We start from the raw sequence: 21,859 nt of genomic DNA on the forward strand, positions 1-21,859 counted from the left end.
ATAAAAGCGGCCATAGAAATATGTGAGTGTATATCGCTGTGTGCCAATAAAACTTTATTTACAAATACAGCCTGAGAGTCAGATTTACCAATAGTTTTGCTGACCCCTACAGCAGAGTACACAGAAAGACCTTGCCTCTGTAGTGGGGAATTAATTAACCCCAGACTAATCTTAGAAGCCTAACAAATCTTAAAAGCAAGACTCAACATAATGAAATTGTTTCCAAGTAACCTGTTTCCCAGAACAAAGTTCAAAAATATTTATAGGAATCCAAAAATACATATAATACTCAACAAGGTAAAAATTCACAATGTCTGCCATTCAGTCAAAACTTACAGTGAATGCAAAAATCAATCAAAACTGACCCAGGGGCTTCTCTGGTGGCACAGTGGTTTAGAGTCTGCCTGCCGAAGCAGGGAACGCGAGTGCGTGCCCCGGTCCGGGAAGATCCCACATGCCGCAGAGCGGCTAGGCCCGTGAGCCATGGCCGCTGAGCCTGCACGTCTGGAGCCTGTGCTCCACAACGGGAGAGGCCACAACAGTGAGAGGCCCGTATACAGCAAAAAAAAAAAAAACAAAAAAAAACCCCAAAAAGAACCCCAAACTGACCCAGAACTGACACAGATGTCAACAAACATGTTAACACAGTTATTATATTGTTTAAAAAAAATTAGTAGAGACTTGGAAGATACCAAAAACAAAATCCAAATTGAACTTCTAGAGCTGAAAACTATACTGGATGGGTTAATTGCAGATTAGACACAGCCAAAGAAAAGTTTAGTAAACAATAACCCAAATTGAAATGCAGAGAGAACAGATAATTATTAAAAAATAATAAATAGAGCCTCAGTAAGCTAGGAGACAACTTCAAGTAGCCTAATATACATTTACTTGAAGTCTTCGGAAAAAAAATAGGGAGGACAGAAAAAAAAGATCTGAAGAAATAATGGCTGAAATTTTTTCTAAATCTGATTAAAAGTATTAACCCACATATCCAAGAAGCTCAAAAATCCTCAAGCACAAGAAACATAAAGAAAACTACACAAAGGCACATTATAATGAAACTGCTCAAAACCAGGGGAAAAGGGAACCAATGCAAGTGAGAATACAGTGAGTGGAGCAACAACTTTAAAGTAACTGAAAGAAAAGAAATGTCATTTAGAATTCTATGCCCAGCAAAAATAACTTCCAGTGGGCTTCCCTGGTGGTGCAGTGGTTGAGAGTCTGCCTGCCGATGCAGGGGACACGGGATCGTGCCCCGGTCCGGGAAGATCCCACATGCCGTGGAGCGGCTGGGCCCGTGAGCCATGGCCGCTGAGCCTGCGCATCCGGAGCCTGTGCTCCGCAATGGGAGAGGCCACAACAGTGAGAGGCCCGCGTACCGCAAAAAAAATAAAAAATAAAAAAAAAGTAACTTCCAGTAACTAAAGTGAAGCTTTTCCAGACATAAAAAAGATGAAATAATTCATCACCAGCAAAGCCATACTATAAGAAATATTATAGGAAGTTCTTTACAGAGAAAATGATACTAGATGAAAACATGGATCTATAAAAAAGGATGAAGAACACAAGAAATGGTAGCTACATTGGTTTAAGATATAAGAGTACAATGGCCATAAAAATCTTAAGATATTTTTCGTATTATTTAAATCTCTTTAAAAGATAACTGATGTTTTACTGATAACAGTGTAGAATGGGATTTGTAACATATATAAAAATAAAATGTATGACAACCATAGCACAAAGGTCAGAACAGAAGAAATGAAAGTATACTACTGTAACGCTCTTATACTATACGTGAAGTGGTATAATGTCACTTGAAGATACAGCTTAAAATTAAGGATAAAATTATAAATCTTAAAACAACCACTAAAATATTTAAAAAGTGCTACAGTAATAAGCTAACAAAGGAGACAGAATGAAATCCTAAAAAAGGTTCAAATAATCCAAAATTAATTAAGAGAAAAAGAAAAAAAAATGGGGCAAATCGAGCACAAATATCTAGATGATAGATTTAAGTCTAACCACATCATTAAATGTGAATGCTCTAAATCCCCAAATGAAGGCAGAAATGATCAGATTGAATGAAATAGTAAGACCAACTATATGCTGCCTAATTCAAATGTAGAGACAATATGTTAAAAGTAAAAGAATGCAAGAGATATTCCAGGCTAACACCAATCCAAAACGAATGTCTAGACAAACCAGATTTCAGAGCAAAAAATATTATTATCACAGACAAAGCAGGTCATTTTATAAAGGGGATCAACTCATCAAGAGGACACAATAATTCTAAATGTTTACATAACTAATAACAGAGCTTCAAATTACATGAAGCAAAAACTTCTGCAAGGAGAAACAAACCCAATTATAGCCCAAGATTTCAATATCTCTTTCTCAAAAATTGATAGAACAAGTAGACAACAAATCAGTATAATACAGAAGATGCGAACAACACTACCAACTAACCTGGCCTGACATTAATAGAATACTCCAACCAAAAACAGTAGAATGCACATTCTTTTCAAGTACATAGAGAATATTTACCCAGATAGACTAGATATATTCTGGGTGACAGGACAGGATTTGAGATATACATAGTATGTTCCTGACCACTATGGGATTAAATTAGAAATTAATAACAAAGCCTCTGGGAAAAATCTCCAAATATTTAGAAACTAAGTAACAAAGATTAAATAACCCAATGATGCAAAGATCAAAAGAGAAACTAGAAACTATCTTGCATGTTAAAGCAGTACAGGCATACCTTGTTTTATTGCACTTCCGTTTATTGTGCTTTGCAGATATTGTTTTTCACAAACTGAGGGTATGTGGCAACCCTGCACCCAGCAAGTCTATCAGAGCCATTTTTTTAACAGCACTTGCTCACTTTGTGTCTCTGTATCACATTTGGGTAATTCTCACGGTATTTCAAACGTTTTCATTATTTTTATATTTATTATGGTGATCTGTCATCAGTGATCTTTGATGTTACTATTGTAATCGTTTTGGGGCACCATGAACCTCACCCATGTAAGATGGTGAACTTAATTGACAGATGTTGTGCAAGTTCTGACTGGTCTACCAACTGGCCGTTCCGTTCCTCTCCTCAGGCCTCCCTATTCCCTAAGACACAATGACATTGAAATTAGGCCAATTAATAACTCTACGATAACCTCTAAATATTCAAGTGAAATGAAGAGTCACACATCTTTCACTTTAAGTTAAAAGCTAGAAATGACTGAACTTAGTGAGGAAGGCATGTCAAAAGCCAAGACAGAACCAAAGCTAGGCCTCGTGTGCCAGTCAGCCAAATTGTGAATGCAAAGGGAAAGTTCTTGAGGGAAATTAAAAGTGCTCTTCTAGTGACCACATGAATGATAAGAAAGCTAATAGCCTCATGCTAACGTGGAGTAAGTATGAGTGGTCTGAAAAGATCAGACCACAACATTCTCTTAGGCCAAAGTCTAATCCAGAGCAAGGCCCTAACTCTCTTCAATGAAGGCTGAGAGAGGTGAGGAAGCTACAGAAGAAAAGTGTGAAGGTAGCAGAAGTTGGTTCATGAGGTTTAAGGAAAAGAAGCTGTCTCCATAACATAAAATTGCAAAGTGAAGCAGCAAGTGCTGATGTAGAAGCTACAGCGAGTTATCCAGAAGATCTAGCTAAGAATTATAATGAAGGTGACTACAATAAACAACAGATTTTCAGTGTAGACAAAACAGTCTTCTTTGGAAGAAGATGCCCTCTAGGACTTTCATAGCTAGAGAGAAGTAGTCAATGCCTTGGCTTCAAAGCTTAAAAGGGCAAGATGACTCTCTTGTTAGGGACTAATGCAGCTGGTGACTTTAAGTTGAAGCCAATGCTTACTTACCATTCTGAAAATCCTACGGCCCTTAAGAATTATGCTAAATCTACTCTGTCTGTGCTCTGTCAGTGGAACAATAAAGCCTGGATGACAGCACATCTGTTTACAACATGATTTAATGAATATTTTAAGCCTACTGTTTGAGACCTAATGCTCAGAAAAAGATTCCTTTCAAAATATTTCTACTCCATGACAATGCAAGAGCTCTGATGGAGATGTACAAGATTAACATTGTTTTCATGCCTGCTAACAACATCCATTCTGCAGCCCATGTATCAAGGAGCTATTTCAACTTTCAAGTCTTATTATTGAATAAATACATTTCATAAAGCTGCCATATACAGTGATTCCTCTGATGGATCTGGGAAAAGTCAATTGAAAACCTTCTGGAAAAGACTCACCATTCCAGATGCCGTTAAGAACATTCATGATTCATGGGAAGAGATTAAAATATCAACATTAACAGGAGTTTGGAAGAAGTTGATTCCAACCCCCATGGGTGACTTTGAGCAGTTCAAGACTTCAGTGCAACAAGTAACTGCAGATGTGGTGGAAACAGCAAGAATACTAGAATTTAGAAGTGGAGCCTTAAGATGTGAGTGAATTGCTGCAATCTCATGATAAAACTTGAACGCATGAGGAGTTGCTTCCTATGAAGGAGCAAAGAAAGTGGTTTCTTTTTGTTTGTTTTTTGGCTGCACCATCCGGCATGCAGAACTTCCCTGACCAGGGATCGAACCTGCACCCCCTGCACTGGAAGTGCAGAGTCTTAACCACTGGACCACCAGTGAAGTCCCAGAAAATGGTTTCTCGAGATGGAAACTCCTCCTCATGAAGATGCTGTGAAGATTTTGAAATGACAACAAAGTATTCAGAATAATGCATAAACTCAGTTGATAAAGCAGCAACAGGATTTGAGAGGACTGACTCCAATTTTGAAAGACGTTCTACTGTGGAGAAAATGCTATGAAACAGCATTGTGTACTACAGAAAAATTGTTCTTGAAGCGAAGAGTCAATCGATGTGACAAACTTCACTGTTGTCTTATTCTAAGAAATGGCCACAGCCACCCCAACCTTCAGCCGCCACCACCCTGATCAGTCAGCAGCCGTCAGCACTGAGACAAGACCCTGCACCAGTAAAAAGATCAGGACTCGCTGAAGGCTCAGATGATAGTTAACATTTTTTAGCAATAAAGTATGTTTAAATTAAGGTATATACAAATTTTTTAGACATAATGCTATTGCACACTTAATAGACTCCAATGTTGTTCATAAACATAACTTTCATACTCATTGAGAAACCAAAAAATTTGTGTGACTGGCTTTTTGCAATATTGCAGGGCTCTGCAACTGAAACCATAATATCTCCAAGGTATGCCTGTACTTAGGGGAAATTTTATAGCACTAAATGCCTATATTAGAAAAGAAAGATCCTTGAATTATCTCAGCTTTCACCTAGAAGAAATTAATAAAGACAGCAGAAATCAAAAAGTAAACAGTAACAGCAAAATTCGATTAAACCAAATTCAATTAAACCAAATTTAAATGGATTTGGGGGAATATTCTTCCCATTTTCTCCACAATATCTGCTCTACCCACAGGATATGCTGTCTGACTTCACTTTTCTAATTGCTTAAATCAACTGTATAGTCTTGGGTTCATCCTTGACTCTTTTCTCTTAGTCTACATCCAGTCTAATCATTACTGGCTCCATCTTCAACATATGTACAGAATTCTATCATTTCTCACTACCTCTGCTTCTGTCACCCTGGTCCAAACCTCCATTATTGCTCACTTGGAACTACTGCCAACTACTGTAACAGCCTCCTAACTGGTCTCCCTCTTTTCACCGCTGCCCACTTAACCCCTTAGTCTCTGAAAAAGAGTAACCAGAGGATTCTTTTAAACATGTAAGTCATTATCACATCACTCCTTTGATCAAACCCTCTAATGGCTCCCCATTTCACTTAAAATAAAAACCAAAATTCTTATAGTGGCCTATTTAGGGTGATACACTCTGGCTCCCCATATTCTCCTACTCTTCACTGGCTCCAGCCACACTGACTTCTAAGGCTGTTCCTCAAATATGGCAAACATGCTCCTGGTTTAAGTCTTGCACTTAACTCTTCTATCTGCTTGAAGAGCAGTTTCCCCGGATAGATCCATAAGGCCAGCGTCTTTACCTGCTCCATTGCTGGCTTCTTAGTGAAGTCTTCATGAGTAGCCTTTTTATTTTTATTTATTTATTTTTTTGCGGTATGCGGGCCTCTCACTGTTGTGGCCTCTCCCGTTGCGGAGCACAGGCTCTGGACGCGCAGGCTCAACGGCCATGGCTCACGGCCCTAGCCACTCCGTGGCATGTGGGATCTTCCCGGACCAGGGCACGAACTCGTGTCCCCTGCATTGGCAGGCGGACTCAACCACTGCGCCACCAGGGAAGCCCAGCCTTTTTAAAATTATAACTTCTCACTCACCAGCAGTAGCTCTCTGTCTCCCATTCACACTTTTTCTCCACAGAATTTATCTCCCTCTATTATCCTTTTTGTGCGTGCTGTCAGTTCCCTCCAACCCCATTAAAGTATAAGCTCCAGGAGGACAGAAACTGTGGTCTGTTTTATTTAGTACTGTACCGCAGACTGCAGGGACTATGCCTGGCATGTGGGAGACATTTAATAAATAATTGTAAAATAAATGAACTTAGGCTTGCTTACCTGCTACATCTCTGGCTATCTGGAGATATATTACCTCCTTCTGAAGTTTATCTTGATTACTGCAGCATTTTACTATACCTCCTGAGTTTATAGTCATTTCTTAAACTTGGATATTTCACTACTTGCTTTTCCAAATCAATTTCTCTGGTTAGAAAAAAGAACTTTGGGCAGATAAATTCTGTTTCTTAGTTCCAGTCTCAATTCATGGTAAAATGTTCTTTCTATTGCTGTGGCATTTTAATTAAACAGTTTTCAACTACAAGGTGTAACAGTTTGTAGACTAGCTAACTATTAAACTTAATTTTAATTATGAATAAAGCATGATAGTGACTTCAGTCTGGTATCAGAACAAATAAATTTGTTTTTAAAAGTTCATCCTATCTAATAAAATTTCTGCCACTGAAACAGCCCAATGTTCATTTATACACAATCCTCAAAAATCAAAAGCAATATGAGATGCTATTTTTAAATAATGAAATCAACTGAGCCTAACCTGAGGATCTCGGTAGTCGTTCTGGCTCAACACTGATTTACAGCCCTGAAAAAGTCCTTGGGAACAAAACATTTGTCCCAGGAATTTTCGACAGAAATATTGTGAGCAAGTATGTAAGAAAATATTAGTTCTCTATTAAGAAATCATTATACAATCTATAAAAGATGAGTTGATTCTCAATAGCTTCTTCTTGATTTAAAATTCAAAGTAAACTTTATAGAGTTTTACTGAAACACAAATTTCCTACTATTTTCTCATGTTTTGAAACAGCTGATGTCAAATGAATTGAGTTACTTAAATTTAAAATATACCTGTATTTACTTTTTGATGAAACTTATGTTGGTAGAAATAACCCATGAATCAAAGCTTTAATGCTAATTCCTAATCATTTTACGTGATACATATTTTTTAAAGGATTTAAAATATACAAATCAAAGGTATTAATGGTTTCACTTTTCACATGCTGCTTTGGCTCTACAAGTATAAAGGTTATATGATGTGCTACAAAACTATTTTTTTCATAAATTTTAAGTTAAATCTAAAATAAAAACTAGTTATGCTCTAGGAACAATTTTAAAGTATCAGTACATTTACTTTACCTAAGTATCAGCTCTACTTAGCTGAGACATTTTCTCTACTACAGTGATAAAAGTATATCCAAGTTGCCAGTACTTTTGATAAATTCCTTAATATCAAAGTCCAGATAAATGCCATAAATGAAAAAATTAAAAGTGAAAAAAAACCATTCAGCATAATGTGTAATATCTGTATTTTAATTAAATATAAACAAGTTCTTTTTACAAAGCTTTTTGCCTTGTATGACTAGAAATGCTTTCATCTTCATCCAATCATGTCCCTTCTCTTCACTAGTGATTCTTTACTAGAACACCATCATATCCTTCTTCAGTTCTTAGCATCCTATTTTCAAACAAAAGAATTTTAAATAGACGCTAAATGCATAATGTACTTAATCAGGGAGCGTGGGTCTCAGAAGACACAGGATATGGAAAAATTTGAATTGAAGGCAACTGAGATGGAATGCATAAAATGGAGTAAAAGTGGGGACAGAAGGAAAGATAGGGTTAAATTCTTTACATTCCTCCTGGAGGCTGACCTGTGTCATTATCATTTAACCAGGAAAAAAAAAATCCCTGGGCTGGGCTACTATTACATACTCTCTGTCCTCTCCCCAGTTACATTCTTTGATACCCAAACTACATATATAATAGCACTGCAGGGATACTTCTGCTGAAACTATAATACAGAGTGAGGAGAAAAAAAGAGTCCATTAACTTTTCCAGGATTATTTTTAGGAACAGGCATTATAACTAAAAAAAAAAAAAAAAGTATTATTTTTAAACATGTATTTTAGTTTGGAAGGGCACAGAGACTTCCAGCATGCCTATATTATGAATTCTTATGTCTCAAGAAATGTTAATTTATACCAGAGTAAAGATTTTTGAATAAATTTAATAAATGCACAAAATCAGTAAGGATATCATAACCAAATCTCAATTTATCTTCAAGTTTCAAGGTGATATAAGTTTGTTCTGGAATTCTTACATCATTCACAAAAGTCTACAAAAGAAAAAAAAAGATGTTAAGTTAATATATGAAGTATTAATTATTAAAATTTAGACAAGCAAATACTCAAACATTATGCTTTACAGTGTATATCAAATGGTGGCTAATACAGCTTGTGTATCACCATAAAATGCGCCCTGCATCTTATAGGCTAATAAATGATTTCATACTAAGCCCTTTATTACTATTACAAGTAACACACAAAGAACCAGGGTGCGGTTCCTCTGAATCTACTATGCTGCTACGACAAATTTAGGCACCTAAAAACGACGTCAAGAAAAGCTCTGACCCGAAGCTAGAAATTGTAAAGGGTAAAATATAATATAGCTCTCGATATACCATCAGGGCCCACTGGACTCAATTTTAACTTTTCTGGACAACTGTAATTATCTGTGAGGATTGAGGTTTCATTATTTTTATTCCTAGAAGTCTTCCAAAGAACAAAAAGAAAATTTACTTAAAAAAACTGAATAAAACTCATTCTATTTTACAATTGCCAACGAGTCCTTTGTACCCTTTTATGAATTTAAGATACTTTATAGGACCCTTACATGAATCTAAGATATGTTATAGATACATTATTTTTTCTGTATGTTGAAACATTGTTTCATCATCATCATCCCGTAAGTATTTGAACTTATCAATTACTTCTAACTTTGTTGAAAATGACCAAAATAATAACAGAAGAATGGAATTACCTAGAACATCACTATTCAACAGAAACACTGCAAGCCACAAACGTAAGCTACACATATACTACTAAATTTTCTAGTAGGCACATTAAAAAGGCAAAATGAAAGAGGTGAAATTAATTTTGATAATATACTTTTAATTTAACCCACACATCCCAAATAGTACTATTTTAACAAATAATGAATATGAAAATTAAGAAGACTTTTTTTTTTTACCTTTTTATTTTTAGACTAGTCACATTTCAAGTGCTCAACAGACACACATGGCTAGTGGCTAGTGCAGCAAATAGCACAGAGCTAGATGGATGATGCAATTGTGAAATAAATCATTACTATTGTATCAACCTTTAGGTTTCTTACTGTACGGCCCAAAATATTGCACCATCTTCCCAAGAAGATATAAAAGACATCTGGAGACACCATCTGTGTCTTTTTTTTTTTAAGCTATCAAAGAGCACAACTGAGAATTCAGAATTTTTTATTTAACATCCATAAAGGCAAAAAAAAAAAAGACAGGAAGATATTTCACAATTATAAGGTAAATACAAAAAGTAGAGCAGCAGCACTCTTGACTATAATAACAATGATAAAATGATAATAACGTAAGCAAAATATCAGACCAGGCGTCTTCAGATGAAGATAACCCTAGATGAATTTTCCCTAACACAAGAATTGATAAGAGAAGAATGTTTCCAAAGTCAAAAAGAAACTAAGATATTTTTCATCCAGTTAGCCTAAATCAATAAGAAGAATCATGCAATATTTTTTAACACAAAACTGATGATTCTGTATTTTAAAAGAAATTTTGAGTTTTCTCTCATTTTTTAGTGTTTGTGTTTCAATACTCATTTGATTTAGTATGTAAGTGGACAAATGATCAAGGCGGGTATCTATACAAAGGTAACTAGAAGGAAAGAGACAACGTAGAAATAAAATTATTGAATTGATCTTGTAACTGTTGTACTGTTTTACAATTATGGAAGAAAAAGAAGATGACTTTCCTCTTAAAATTTTAAAATGTCAAAGTCTTAAAAATAATGCATTTTGATAATGCAAGAGCAAGAAAAACTAGAAATAATGGTAACCTAGAACTAGCTAGAGATGTCCTTGAAATCTGAAATCAACATTTATAAAATAGATATATATCCCAGAGAAGGCATGACAGCTAATGAACAGTAAGTGGCATTCAAAGAACAATACCCATTTTGCATGTTATGTACCTTTCAAAACCAGGAAAACATGGAATAAAAATTTGAGTCTGTCATGCCTCATTTTTATTAAAATTTCAAGTTGTTCTCTCATCTTTTAATTCTTACTTGTGTAAACTATTTGTAAAAAGACTTAAGAGGTCCATTGGACACAGATGGTTAATGGTGATGACTATTTTTCCTGGCATACTAGAAGTTAAAAGACCTAGAATTCTCTAGATTTATAAAACATAGAACAATGTTATACTTAATTGCCTGGAATGCGAACATCATATAAATACCCAATATGTTTTTCTTTAATAAGTTGAAACTTTAAAAATTACTTTACTCTTCCCTTTTAAATTTCATTTTTTCCCATCTTTTATATTATTGGATTTGAGATGGCCACAATACCTTACTTGGGAAGGTTCCCTCCATAATGAGGAAATTTAGAAGGGTCCTGAATGTTATACAGTAAAATATATAAGGGGATTGGGTTATTACGATCATATTCTCAAATTCCTTTGCACAGCTAGCACTTTGTAATATGTCATAGAATACCAGTTTCTAAATCTATCAAAAACAAACAAAAAAATTAGAAGTTGCAATCTTATTCCAGATATAAGGAGACAGCAGAATGCTGCTAAAACTCAAGATCACACATTAGTATGATTTATGAGTAATCCTAAATAACAAGTTCCTCACATCCTTCACAGAAAGACTGAAATGTTAATACAAAGAAAATTCAAAGGCTTCAGGCATTTATAAACTCTAATTTCAGGTTCATTTCCAAACGAACATTTTTAGAGTGTTTTAAGACATATCTTGAGTTTACCAAAATATTCTATATTAATTACAAAAGAGAAAAGCTGAGGAAAATGATGGAAAAGAGAAGAATAAAAGAAAATGTTAATTGATGTTTGGTATGCAGAAGATAAATAATTAGGTACATGGTATAAGAGAGATGCCACAGTTCTAAGCCAATTTATTTAAAACTATCTCAACCTAAAATACCATAATTACTCAAAAGGCCTAAGATGAGCTCTAAGATTCACTCAAAGCTTATTGCTTGACTCTCTTAAATGTTAAGCACCTACTGTTTTTAACATATGTACCAGGTACTTTCAGAGATTAAGAGACACATAATTTTAACCTGCTGGCATTTATGACAGAAATATTCCCTAAGGTCTAAAAAGGCTCAGGAAATATGAGCCAGACACGAAGTTTCAGCTCGCAAAATGTTAAGTGAAAACACTTGGGAGCAAAAAGTCTCCTGATAGTCGAAAATTATAGAAGGAGAGAAAATTTCAAAGGGCTACAGGAAAAAAAATCACTTAAATAAATCAATTATGAAGCATTTTAATAAATTAGATATGGAAAGAAAAATAGGTTTTGTTTCTTATGTCAACATCATTTGATCACACCTCTACCTGATAGGTAGGACAGGTGAGGACAACGAGGCACAGGGTGCAAAGTAACAATCAAGCTCTCAGAGTTCAGAAGCAGAATTACTGGGATTCAAATTCAGCTCTCTGAACTACAAATCCCTCATTCTCTGCACATCAAGGAAGCTTGGATGCCCAAGCCAGGCCAAGCCAGCTCCCCAAACTCCCCCAACCAAACCACTAACCTCAGAGAAGCAAACCAAACCAGATAAATATCTATTTAATTTACATACAAATAAATCACATAATTGACAGTATAAAATCATATAACCACCATGTACTGCATTAATGCTCTGGGAAATGTGAATGGAGTGGCCAGCAGCACAACTACCTCAATCATGTTGTCAGTGAGAAAAGTCTCGTCTTCTTCCCCTAACCACTCCTTTCATACCTTCCTCCTTCTATGCCATACTGGTCTGATGCTGCAGGAACGCCAGTGTGAAAGGGGACACAGCAGGGGCTGGAAAACAGGGAGGTGAGGTGGAATGGGATGGGAGTGCTGCGGCAAAGGTCAATGGTGACTATCAGAGAGGTGCAGGTACTCCAGTGCATAGAGGGGGCAGGAAGAACTGAAGGCAAACAAGGGATCTCATAGAAAGAGAAGCTTCCAGGGGCTTGCAGGGAAATAGCCTACTATCACATCAGCTACAGAACCAGTTCCAGCTTCCCCAAGCAGAACAACCTCATTTCTGGTAGTAATAAAAGCAAGTGTGGACCTAGGTAACTTGGGAGTATATTTTAGGGTAGGGTGAAAGGAAGTGAGAGTGGAAGTAGTCACAGGTAGTTATTTATAAGTTGAGTTTAGTTGATAAGTGCTTTCCAAAATAATTTAACTGTGTATGTATTCACTGAAAAGTATGTAGGCTACAGGATGCTAAACTTGTTTTAACTGCTTTTCTTACCATAACAACAACAGTAGTAACTAACACTTACTGAACTAGGTGTTTAAAACTATTAACTTATTTATAGCTTCACAACTACCTGAGAGGAGTACCATTTTACTATTTGTTAAAAAAACTGAGGAACAGAAAAATTAAGTAACTTGTCCAGAGTTATCTCACTAGTAAGAATTCAAGCTGGGCTCATAACCACCTATACTGTGCCCCTTCTGAAATTACTACTTTTAACCTGATGCTCAAATTTCTAGAATTATATGAATGTTAAGAATAAACAGGCTGTGAATAATAATCTACAAATTTTCTATGAATAAAATGCATGATAGCTGGTAGTTCACAGACTTTGGCTACCAAAGTCCATTCTGGCATATTTCCTAGGCTATCCATTTGGGTAACAGTGCATTTATCCATTTGTGTAATATTTTGAAGTTCTGTACCAGGCACATACTCACATGTATTGTCACATTTAATCCTCATAACAATACTACAGAGCAGGAATTATCATTTCACTATTTTAAAGCTGAAGACAGGTAACTAAATTTTGCATTGAGGCTTCACATTCATAACCTTCAACTCATTACATTTTTGCACAAGTTTGGGAACTAATATGAATATATATGAGGAAACCGAATTTCAGAGAGTTTATGTAATTTGTCCAGGGTTATAATGCTGGTAAATTACAGACTGAGATTCAAATCTAGGTCCTGACTTCAAGTTCAAAATGAAGATGTCACTCTCTGTGAGTTATTGTATTTCAGACAATTACTGAGTACAATCAAATTATAAGAAAGGTCAGTCTAGATAAACTTAGAAGTTAATATTTCACCTGATATTTTTTACAACCAACATCAATAATTTTTATATTTGATCACAGTGTTTTAAAAGACTAAAACACTGTGATGTAATTCTCACTTATTATTTTCCAAGATATAATGTAAAGACACCTAAGAATAGCACTGTGGTCAAGACGAAACATTCTAGGCTTAAAAACAGAATATAACATTGTTAAAATATTCCACATATAAAAGTGGATTAAAATTTTTCTCTATAAAGTCTTTCATATAGAAAATTCATTCAATTCCGTTCGAAAAGACTTACTGGGTTCATGCACTGTGCAGAACCTTGTGCTAGCAGGCACTGTGGTGTACTTACCAGAAGCAAAAGGCACATGAACTGTTCAGAAGCACATAATCTAGCACAGTGACAGATATGCACAAGCAGATTTAATACAAGGCTCATAAAGCACCCAAAACAGAGATTAAAACAGAAGTTTGTAGGTGCGGAGAAGGAAGAGAGTAACTCCTTAAATAGCACCTTGGAATCGAAATGCTTCCTGACATGGCCCATGGTAAAACAGTTTCTACCTCATCTGCCTATCTTTTTCTACTTTAATCCATTCAAAATGTTAATAAGTCAATATTCTTAAATACCTTTTCTCTGCTCCCTTCAGGAAGATGCAGAATTGGGATTTTACTTTTAAAAGTAAGTACAACTTTTACAAATGACAAGGCAGATGAAGAACTACTGGGCTGCAGAAAATCTAACAAATTATTTGGAGAAGACAGTATAGTAGGAAAACTACTGTTTTGGAGGTATGGCAAGGAAAATGTGATGGAGCATGAATCTGGAAAAGTGGGTGATGCCAAATGTGAGGTATTTCAATTCAAACATGAGGAATTAAGACTTAGTTTTAGGGCTTCCCTGGTGGCGCAGTGGTTGAGAGTTTTAGGGCTTCCCTGGTGGCGCAGTGGTTGAGAGTCCACTTGCTGATGCAGGAGACACGGGTTCGTGCCCCAGTCCCGGAAGATCCCACATGCCGCGGAGCGGCTGGGCCCGTAAGCCATGGCCGCTGAGCCTGCACGTCTGGAGCCTGTGCTCCGCAACGGGAGAGGTCACACAGTGAGAGGCCCGCGTACCACAAACTTAATTTTATGTGTCATGAGAAACAAATAAAGGTGTGAATAAAACTAACATAAAAACAGGCCTACAAAAAAAGTATCTCAGTGAATAAACATAAAAGTCCTTCAGTAGCAGGCCGATTCAGGACAAGAAAAAAAAAAGTTTTACCATATTTGCCAAATTTCTGCAGATGTTTTTCCGTTTAATGTATATTTTGAAAAGAAGCAGCAGTTAGAAGAAGTTTGGATACATTTAATTTCTGTTAAAGTCATTTTAAGAAATTCAACAGCACAGATCTGAACAAAATTATGTTTGCTTATGTTAGCAGAGCCATGAGAAAATTGAGAAAAAATAAGATAAATTATTCAATACTTTAGCATTCTCTTATTCTGCAGCTACTTACATTCTGCCAATGTAGAAAGATCAAATGAAGAATTAGGAAAAAATTCACTGCAGTAACACAAAAATCTTCAATGTAGGAAACCAAAGAAGCAATAATAAACACTAGTATTTAGATCATATACCACATTTGTTAAGGTAAATGGATGTGTTTCACTCCTTTTTACTCTAGTATAGAAGATCCTCCAACCATCTGGTACCAAACCACGTTTGCATCTTTGTTTTCCAAAGTTAACCCACACTTCTCTGACTCCCAAGAGTGCTTTTTTGCATTCTTACTGTCATGACTTTCCACGGCTTTATCACATATAAATTCAAGCCATTCAGTAAGGGCAAGCTTTCATCTTAACCTCCTTAAAGAAGTCTTTTTTTAACCACTGGATAACAACAACCAACAACCATCTGAATTCCTGTTAAGTATTTACTACCAACATCATTTCTTGGGAAAATGGGCTACATTCATATTCTACTGTATGGTCCTCAAAGTGCTATGTACCTAGTAAGCATTTAAAAGTAAGTGCAAACTAGAGAAAAGGAAATATAACACAAAACAGGATTTTGTGTTATATATGTTTTCTTACAATATTAAACAAAAATTCAAATAAGACAAAAAGCAAACTCTTAACTTACCCCATTTAGGCTGCCCAAATCTTTCACCAGATGTTCATCAGTAGAGGCATCGTAATTGATTACAGCATGTTGCTTATCCACACTACGAGACTGAAAGAAAATTCTTTAAGTTAATAAGCACAAGAAAAATGCTAGAGTAAATAACAAAAACAAAGATTTTTGTCTAAATACTTTATGTTAATAAGATAGCAGATAAGTATACGGAAATACCAAAGTAAAAGTAGTTTCAATAAGATTTAAACTGTTACTATTCAACAGAAATTTGGCATCACTTCCCAAAGAGGAAACCAGCCAAAATTTTAAGACATTCTTTTCTACCAAAGGCACACGTTCTACTTTTGAGAGAATTTAATTCAGTTGACTTTGTTGAATGTATCGAACGACAATAATTTTTTTTATAAACTGAAATTCTTACATGGAAATCATATGAAGTATAATTTTATGTTTTATATACCTCACTGTAAGAAAAATTACCATATAGGATTTACATCTTTCAATACCAAAGATTAAGGGACAAAATGTAATATGTTGCTGAATAAAATTATCCTCACTTAAAACATGGGTTCTAAAACTCATAGGAGAGGTCTAAGAGAGAATGAGAAAGTCAAAAGAAGGAATTAGAATGGCAAACTGATTTTTGAAAATTGCTTTTAAGTCTCTTTTAAAGTACACACACACTCTCTTTCTCCAGAGCTTAGTGAGTTATCTGCAGATGAAAGTAGCTCAGAGATGAACTACAAGCCTTTGGAAATTTGTATCCAAAGGAAATATCACTACAGTCACAGGAAGAAATAGTCTGAGAACCACTGAACATGAACTCAACAACCATTTACTACTGGGTTACTATGTGAACCTTGGTATACTAAAAGCAAAGGAAGCATCCAAAATGGGGAGGAGATATAATTTTCAGTTTCCAGTCCAGCATGTAAGGAGCTTGGAAGTCATCGTTTCTATCCTCATAACAAGAAAAAAGTTAAACTGAAAATCAAAAACTTGTCTCAGTTTCATCAGAAAATTGAGGTCATAAGGTCAACTGCCACTCTGAAATCTAGAGAGACAGGCAAATACAGAGAATCACAGCTCACTGCTAGCAGTTGAAACTACTGCTGCAACCACCAACTGGTAGGAAAGCTTAAAGGTTAAATAATTAATTGCTGGAAACCTGAATGTCAACTAGCTTGAAAGCAAGAACTCCTGGGGGCACAGCCTTGGCGGGAACACCATTTTTTCATGAGTTTTACCTCCAGAAGCCCCACAAGGACCTCAGGGTGAGGACTGGAGAAAAATCTTCTCATGCTACTGGTATGGTGAGGGGGAAAGTAGTCATTTTGAAATACACCCATTCTGTTCTCCTCAGCAACAGCCTGTCCTCAAGGAAAACTACTTTTCCAGAGCTCACCCAAATCAACCAGTGTGGGTTTTACCAGAGCCTATCTGACATGGGAGAATGGAAATACCCAACTCCAGCCTCATCTAGCCTTCCTGTCTCACCTAAGGAGGTGAACAAAAAGCTGAGATGTACTTGTGAAGGTCAAAAACTGAGAACTAATAGTACTTCAGCATGCTTCCCCTCCTCCCAAACCTTACCATCATATCAACAGGGATTTATAAATAACTATTATTATTACCATTACAATGGGAGTTACAATACAATAGAAAAACTGTAAAGCACTATATAAGAAGGAGCCTCTAGGAAAACTCAAAGACAACAGGGTAGAAAAAACCAAGGACAGTATAGGAAATATTAATCTCTGACACTTGTAGCTATAACAAATAGTAAACACAGCCTTACTCCTAGCCACATTAGAAAAATGGGAAAGGTCAGCAACTAATAAAGTAATAATAAAGATATAAATCCTAGTTGAAATGATCCTTTCCAAATAAATATTACAAAAATTAAAAAGTCCCTTACCCAATTAGCTTAAATTCTATATTGAAAAAGTTTTGGTCTTTCCTTTCAGCACACAAAACTCTATATTAAAATAACTGACATTAGGAAGAAACAATATGTGACCTAAAGCAATCTTCCAACAAAATCTAAAGATTTATCATACATATACTTTTATTCTTCTTAAAGGTTGATCTGGGGGGGGGTTGTTTTGTTTTTTCTGCAATCTCAATTTCTCTAGGACAAACTGCAAATCTCAGAATTAAAAGTAACTTCATGAGTAGTACTATTACCCCCACTTCTCTACAGCTTGCCTGAAAAGCCATCTATTATGGCAAATTAGACTGCTGCAAAACACCTGCACTAAATCTAAAAGTTACTTAAACTTTGTTTTGGTTTTTATTGTCATGTTTAAACTGTCACTCTGTTTAAATTAATGAAGTACTAAATTCAGTTATTAGGGTGATAAGAAGCAAATGAAGCACGACTACAAAAATAATTTCTCCTAACTGTGGATTTATCAAGTTGAACTAGTCTAAGGAAGAAAAAAAATCTCTACATGTTGTAAGGCAAGTGAGAGTTCAAGTATATGCAACCTCTAAATAAATAGTGACTAGACCACCATAAATAATCTCTCTGTGAGGAAGAGAATAGAGAAAGGGCAGAAGTTCTTAGAAGAGAGTATGATGAAATTCAAGGGGAAAAAATCTAAATGAGACTTGAGGAAAAGAAATCAGAAAGAAAAGTGAAAATTTACTGTTAGATATGGGGAAAAAAAAAATCAAATGGCTGCTCACAGAGTCAGGGACTGGCAGCTTTTGAGGGAAGTCTACATGGCTCAGAGATATGGAGAAAAAAACAGTTTGGGGAGGAAATAATTTGAAGCGGCCAATTCCCTAAGTTTACAACTTGCTAGAAACCTGGAATATTCTGAATCTGACATGCACCCTGCCCTCAAATCGTTTATGGGGATAGATAATACAAGAACACCTGCTACTAAACGTAGAACACACTTAAGAAAATGAGAGTCCACTGAGATGCCACTACAGCTTTGGAGACTGAGGAGTGAAGGAGTGGGCACATTATATGGAACCAGAAAAAGCATCTTTTTTCTTTGTTTAATAAAGACCTTTTTGAGAAGACTAGTCTTATGAACTCAAGGCAAGGGATATCATCGGTTTAGAAATCACAGGACAAGTCATTGCATTTGTGTAACTCTTCAAAAAATAACAGCCAATGAAAGCAAATAAAAGTCTGTTCTTATTTATCAAATGTATTCAAGGTATCAATGTGTTTCTGTACCCATCACAGAAACTAAGCAGGAAACCAAGACTATAGAATATAATATGTCAAGTAAGTGGCCAAGAAAAACTGAGGGAATAAAAAAGATTTGTTATTTACATCTAACCACACAAGCATTAAACCATTTTCATTTCCAGATAAATTCACACTTCCTCTAGATTAAACTGAGCCAGGAGAAGGTGCACTGCAACTTAATTTTCACAACCCATTTAAGCTTTTCAATAAAAATTTAATAATCTCTCAGAAACATAGAATTTAAATCCTGACAAAGACAGCTAACTTTATCAAATTTCTAATACTAATGGAAAAACCTTAGCTGGTCCAGGTTTAAATCACAAAGATAGTCAATTTTGACCAGATTTCTTATTTGCTCCACCTTATGCCTTTGGTAAGAATGCAAGACTCTCTAGTCACTATCCCCTCATAGTCATTTCCCCCACAGGAGCCTATGCCTCTTCCCTCATAAGTTTTACTTTCTACGAAGACCCTCTTCCCAAGGCTTTTACACTACACTCTTGAGAATCCTCCTTACTTGAAACGCCTCTTCATTCTCAAGCTCTTAGGGTTATCCCCTACTTCCTTCTTTTAAAATCTGGCTTTCCCCCTGAGAACACTATTTCCACGACATTCCTTTAAAGTGGATGATATCCTCCTAAATCCAATATTCTGTTGAGTACAGAGATGCAGTCTGAACTGCAGTCCAGTCTACTATTGTGGCTTCTAGACCATTACTTTCCCCCTCCAATGAAAAAAACTTTTTACTTTTCTGAAGTTCTTGTTATCCACCTACATATAAATATAAGTATAAATAAATATATATACACACTATATATTTACACACACACACACACACACACACACACACACACTCACCTCCCAGGTTGCTTCAATCATTTGTGGTCATTCTAACTTTTTGACTTAAGTTTTGGGGTAATGGTAAATTCAAATTCCTACTTCTTCATGGTTGATTTTAAATGTCTCTGTAGATAACCCATGTAAAAATCTAGCCTTTTCTACTCCCACAACCAAAATCCTTACCATACCTTGTCATACCACTCCCATTGCTAAACTTTATCATGCGAAATTGATTCCACCTATGGAATCTAAGCCATAGTATTTCTGAGACTACATTCGCCTATTCTTCCAGTTTTCTCAATTATTTACAATAATTTACTAGTATATTACCTAAGTCCTTTGACAACAGCAAGACATCTAATATTCTGACCCCTTCCTTTTCTCCCGAGCAACCACATCCTATAATTCTGACTTTACTTCCTTCTCTATATAACGTAGATTCCCCCCTGGCTTCAACTATTCCCTTTATGCTCCTAATCCCCAAATCTCTACCTTCTTCATGGACTACTCTGCTCAGCTTCATATATTTATTTCCAGTTTTCTGTTTAATATATCAATCTGGGTATCCCTCAGGAACCTCAAACTCATTATCTTATTCCCCAAAAGTACACCTCCTGAACCGCTACTTCATCTGTTTCCATGCCAGAAAGGCTAGGTCTTACATTCTTTTTCTCTCCCTCATACATTATATATAAAACTAGAAAGCACAGCCTTCTATTTTCAATCTCTCTCCTGCTCTGTCTTCTTTTCTTCATTTTAAATGATACTCTCTTCCTTAGAACTTAACTGTCTCTTCCTAGATTATTATAATCATCTAACTGCTTATACCAATTCCAATCTCTAATCCTAAGCAGTAATATAGAATAGTAGTTTAAAGCACAGGTGTTGGAGTCAAAAAGAACTGGTCCAGCCACTTGCCAGTTTTGGGATCTTGGTAAAATTACTAATCTTTGTATAATCATTCTACAAAAAGGTAAACTTAGCTCACAGATTTTTTTTGTGAGGATTAAATGCATGGGAAGCATCTGAAAAGGCAATATCGCTCTGCCTAAAAACTCCTCTTACTGGCTAAGGTAAGATACACCAAGTCTTTAATATAGAACACAAGGCCTGCCACGATCTGGCCTCTTCTAATGCCCAAGTCTTAATTTCTCAAAACGTTTGCCTTCACATCTTATATACAAACTTCAAGGAACTATTTTAATTTACCTAAATAGACACTGAATGCCATGCTATCTCCAATACCACGCACTCAACCACACTCTAACCTTCCAGAAACCATTTATTCATCTTTCAAGATAATTCAGCTAAAGCCATCTCCTCCAGAAGTCTTTCCAGATTTCACATTCCCACATTTCCTTGCAGGCGGAACTGACCAACCTCTTTTTTCTGTACCCCATACCAACTCCCATCACTGTCTTGTACATACTGTTTATACCCACTTATTTACATACACATATCCTTCTACTAGACTCTAAGCCTTAAAGGACAGAAAGACCCTATCTATATACACATTGGATATGAAATGGCTATTACTTCTCTTTCCTACTAAAAATATGAAAGAAAAAGACACAAATACATGGATACATATGTTAAGAAAAAACTAAAAAGAGAAAGATTGCCACTGTATGTCTCATCATTTAAAAATTTTAAAAGAGGGGCTTCCCTGGTGGCGCAATGGTTAAGAATCTGCCTGTCAATGCAGGGGACATGGGTTCGAGCCCTGGCCCGGGAAGATCCCACATGCCGCACAGCAACTAAGCCTGTGTGCCACAACTACTGAGTCTGAACTCTAGAGCCCATGAGCCACAACTACTGAGCCCACGAGCCGCAACTACTGAAGCCCGTGCACCTACAGCCAGTGCTGTGCAACAAGAGAAGCCATTGCAATGAGAAGCCCACACACTGCAACAAAGAGTAGTCCCCGCTCGCCGCAACTAGAGAACACCCGCATGCAGCAACGAAGATACAACACAGCCAAAAATAAAAAAATAATTAAAAAAAAATGTTC

At 36.0% G+C, this 21,859-nt stretch overlaps 1 protein-coding gene across 3 annotated transcripts in view; it reads right to left on the reverse strand.

Annotated features, from left to right (window-relative positions):
* The window catches only part of CEP170 (centrosomal protein 170), a 144,725-nt gene that overhangs the window by 71,552 nt on the left and 51,314 nt on the right, over nt 1-21,859 (reverse strand). For all 3 annotated transcript variants that reach the window (XM_065874726.1, XM_065874741.1, XM_065874733.1), the window contains 2 exons: nt 15,804-15,893; nt 8,571-8,649 (listed from right to left, as the gene is read on the reverse strand). In XM_065874726.1, the coding sequence (XP_065730798.1) occupies nt 8,571-8,649; nt 15,804-15,893 (169 nt within the window). The remainder of the gene's footprint in view (nt 1-8,570; nt 8,650-15,803; nt 15,894-21,859) is intronic.

This window comes from Phocoena phocoena, chromosome 1 (assembly GCF_963924675.1).
Source record: "Phocoena phocoena chromosome 1, mPhoPho1.1, whole genome shotgun sequence".
Taxonomy (NCBI): Eukaryota; Metazoa; Chordata; class Mammalia; order Artiodactyla; family Phocoenidae; genus Phocoena; species Phocoena phocoena.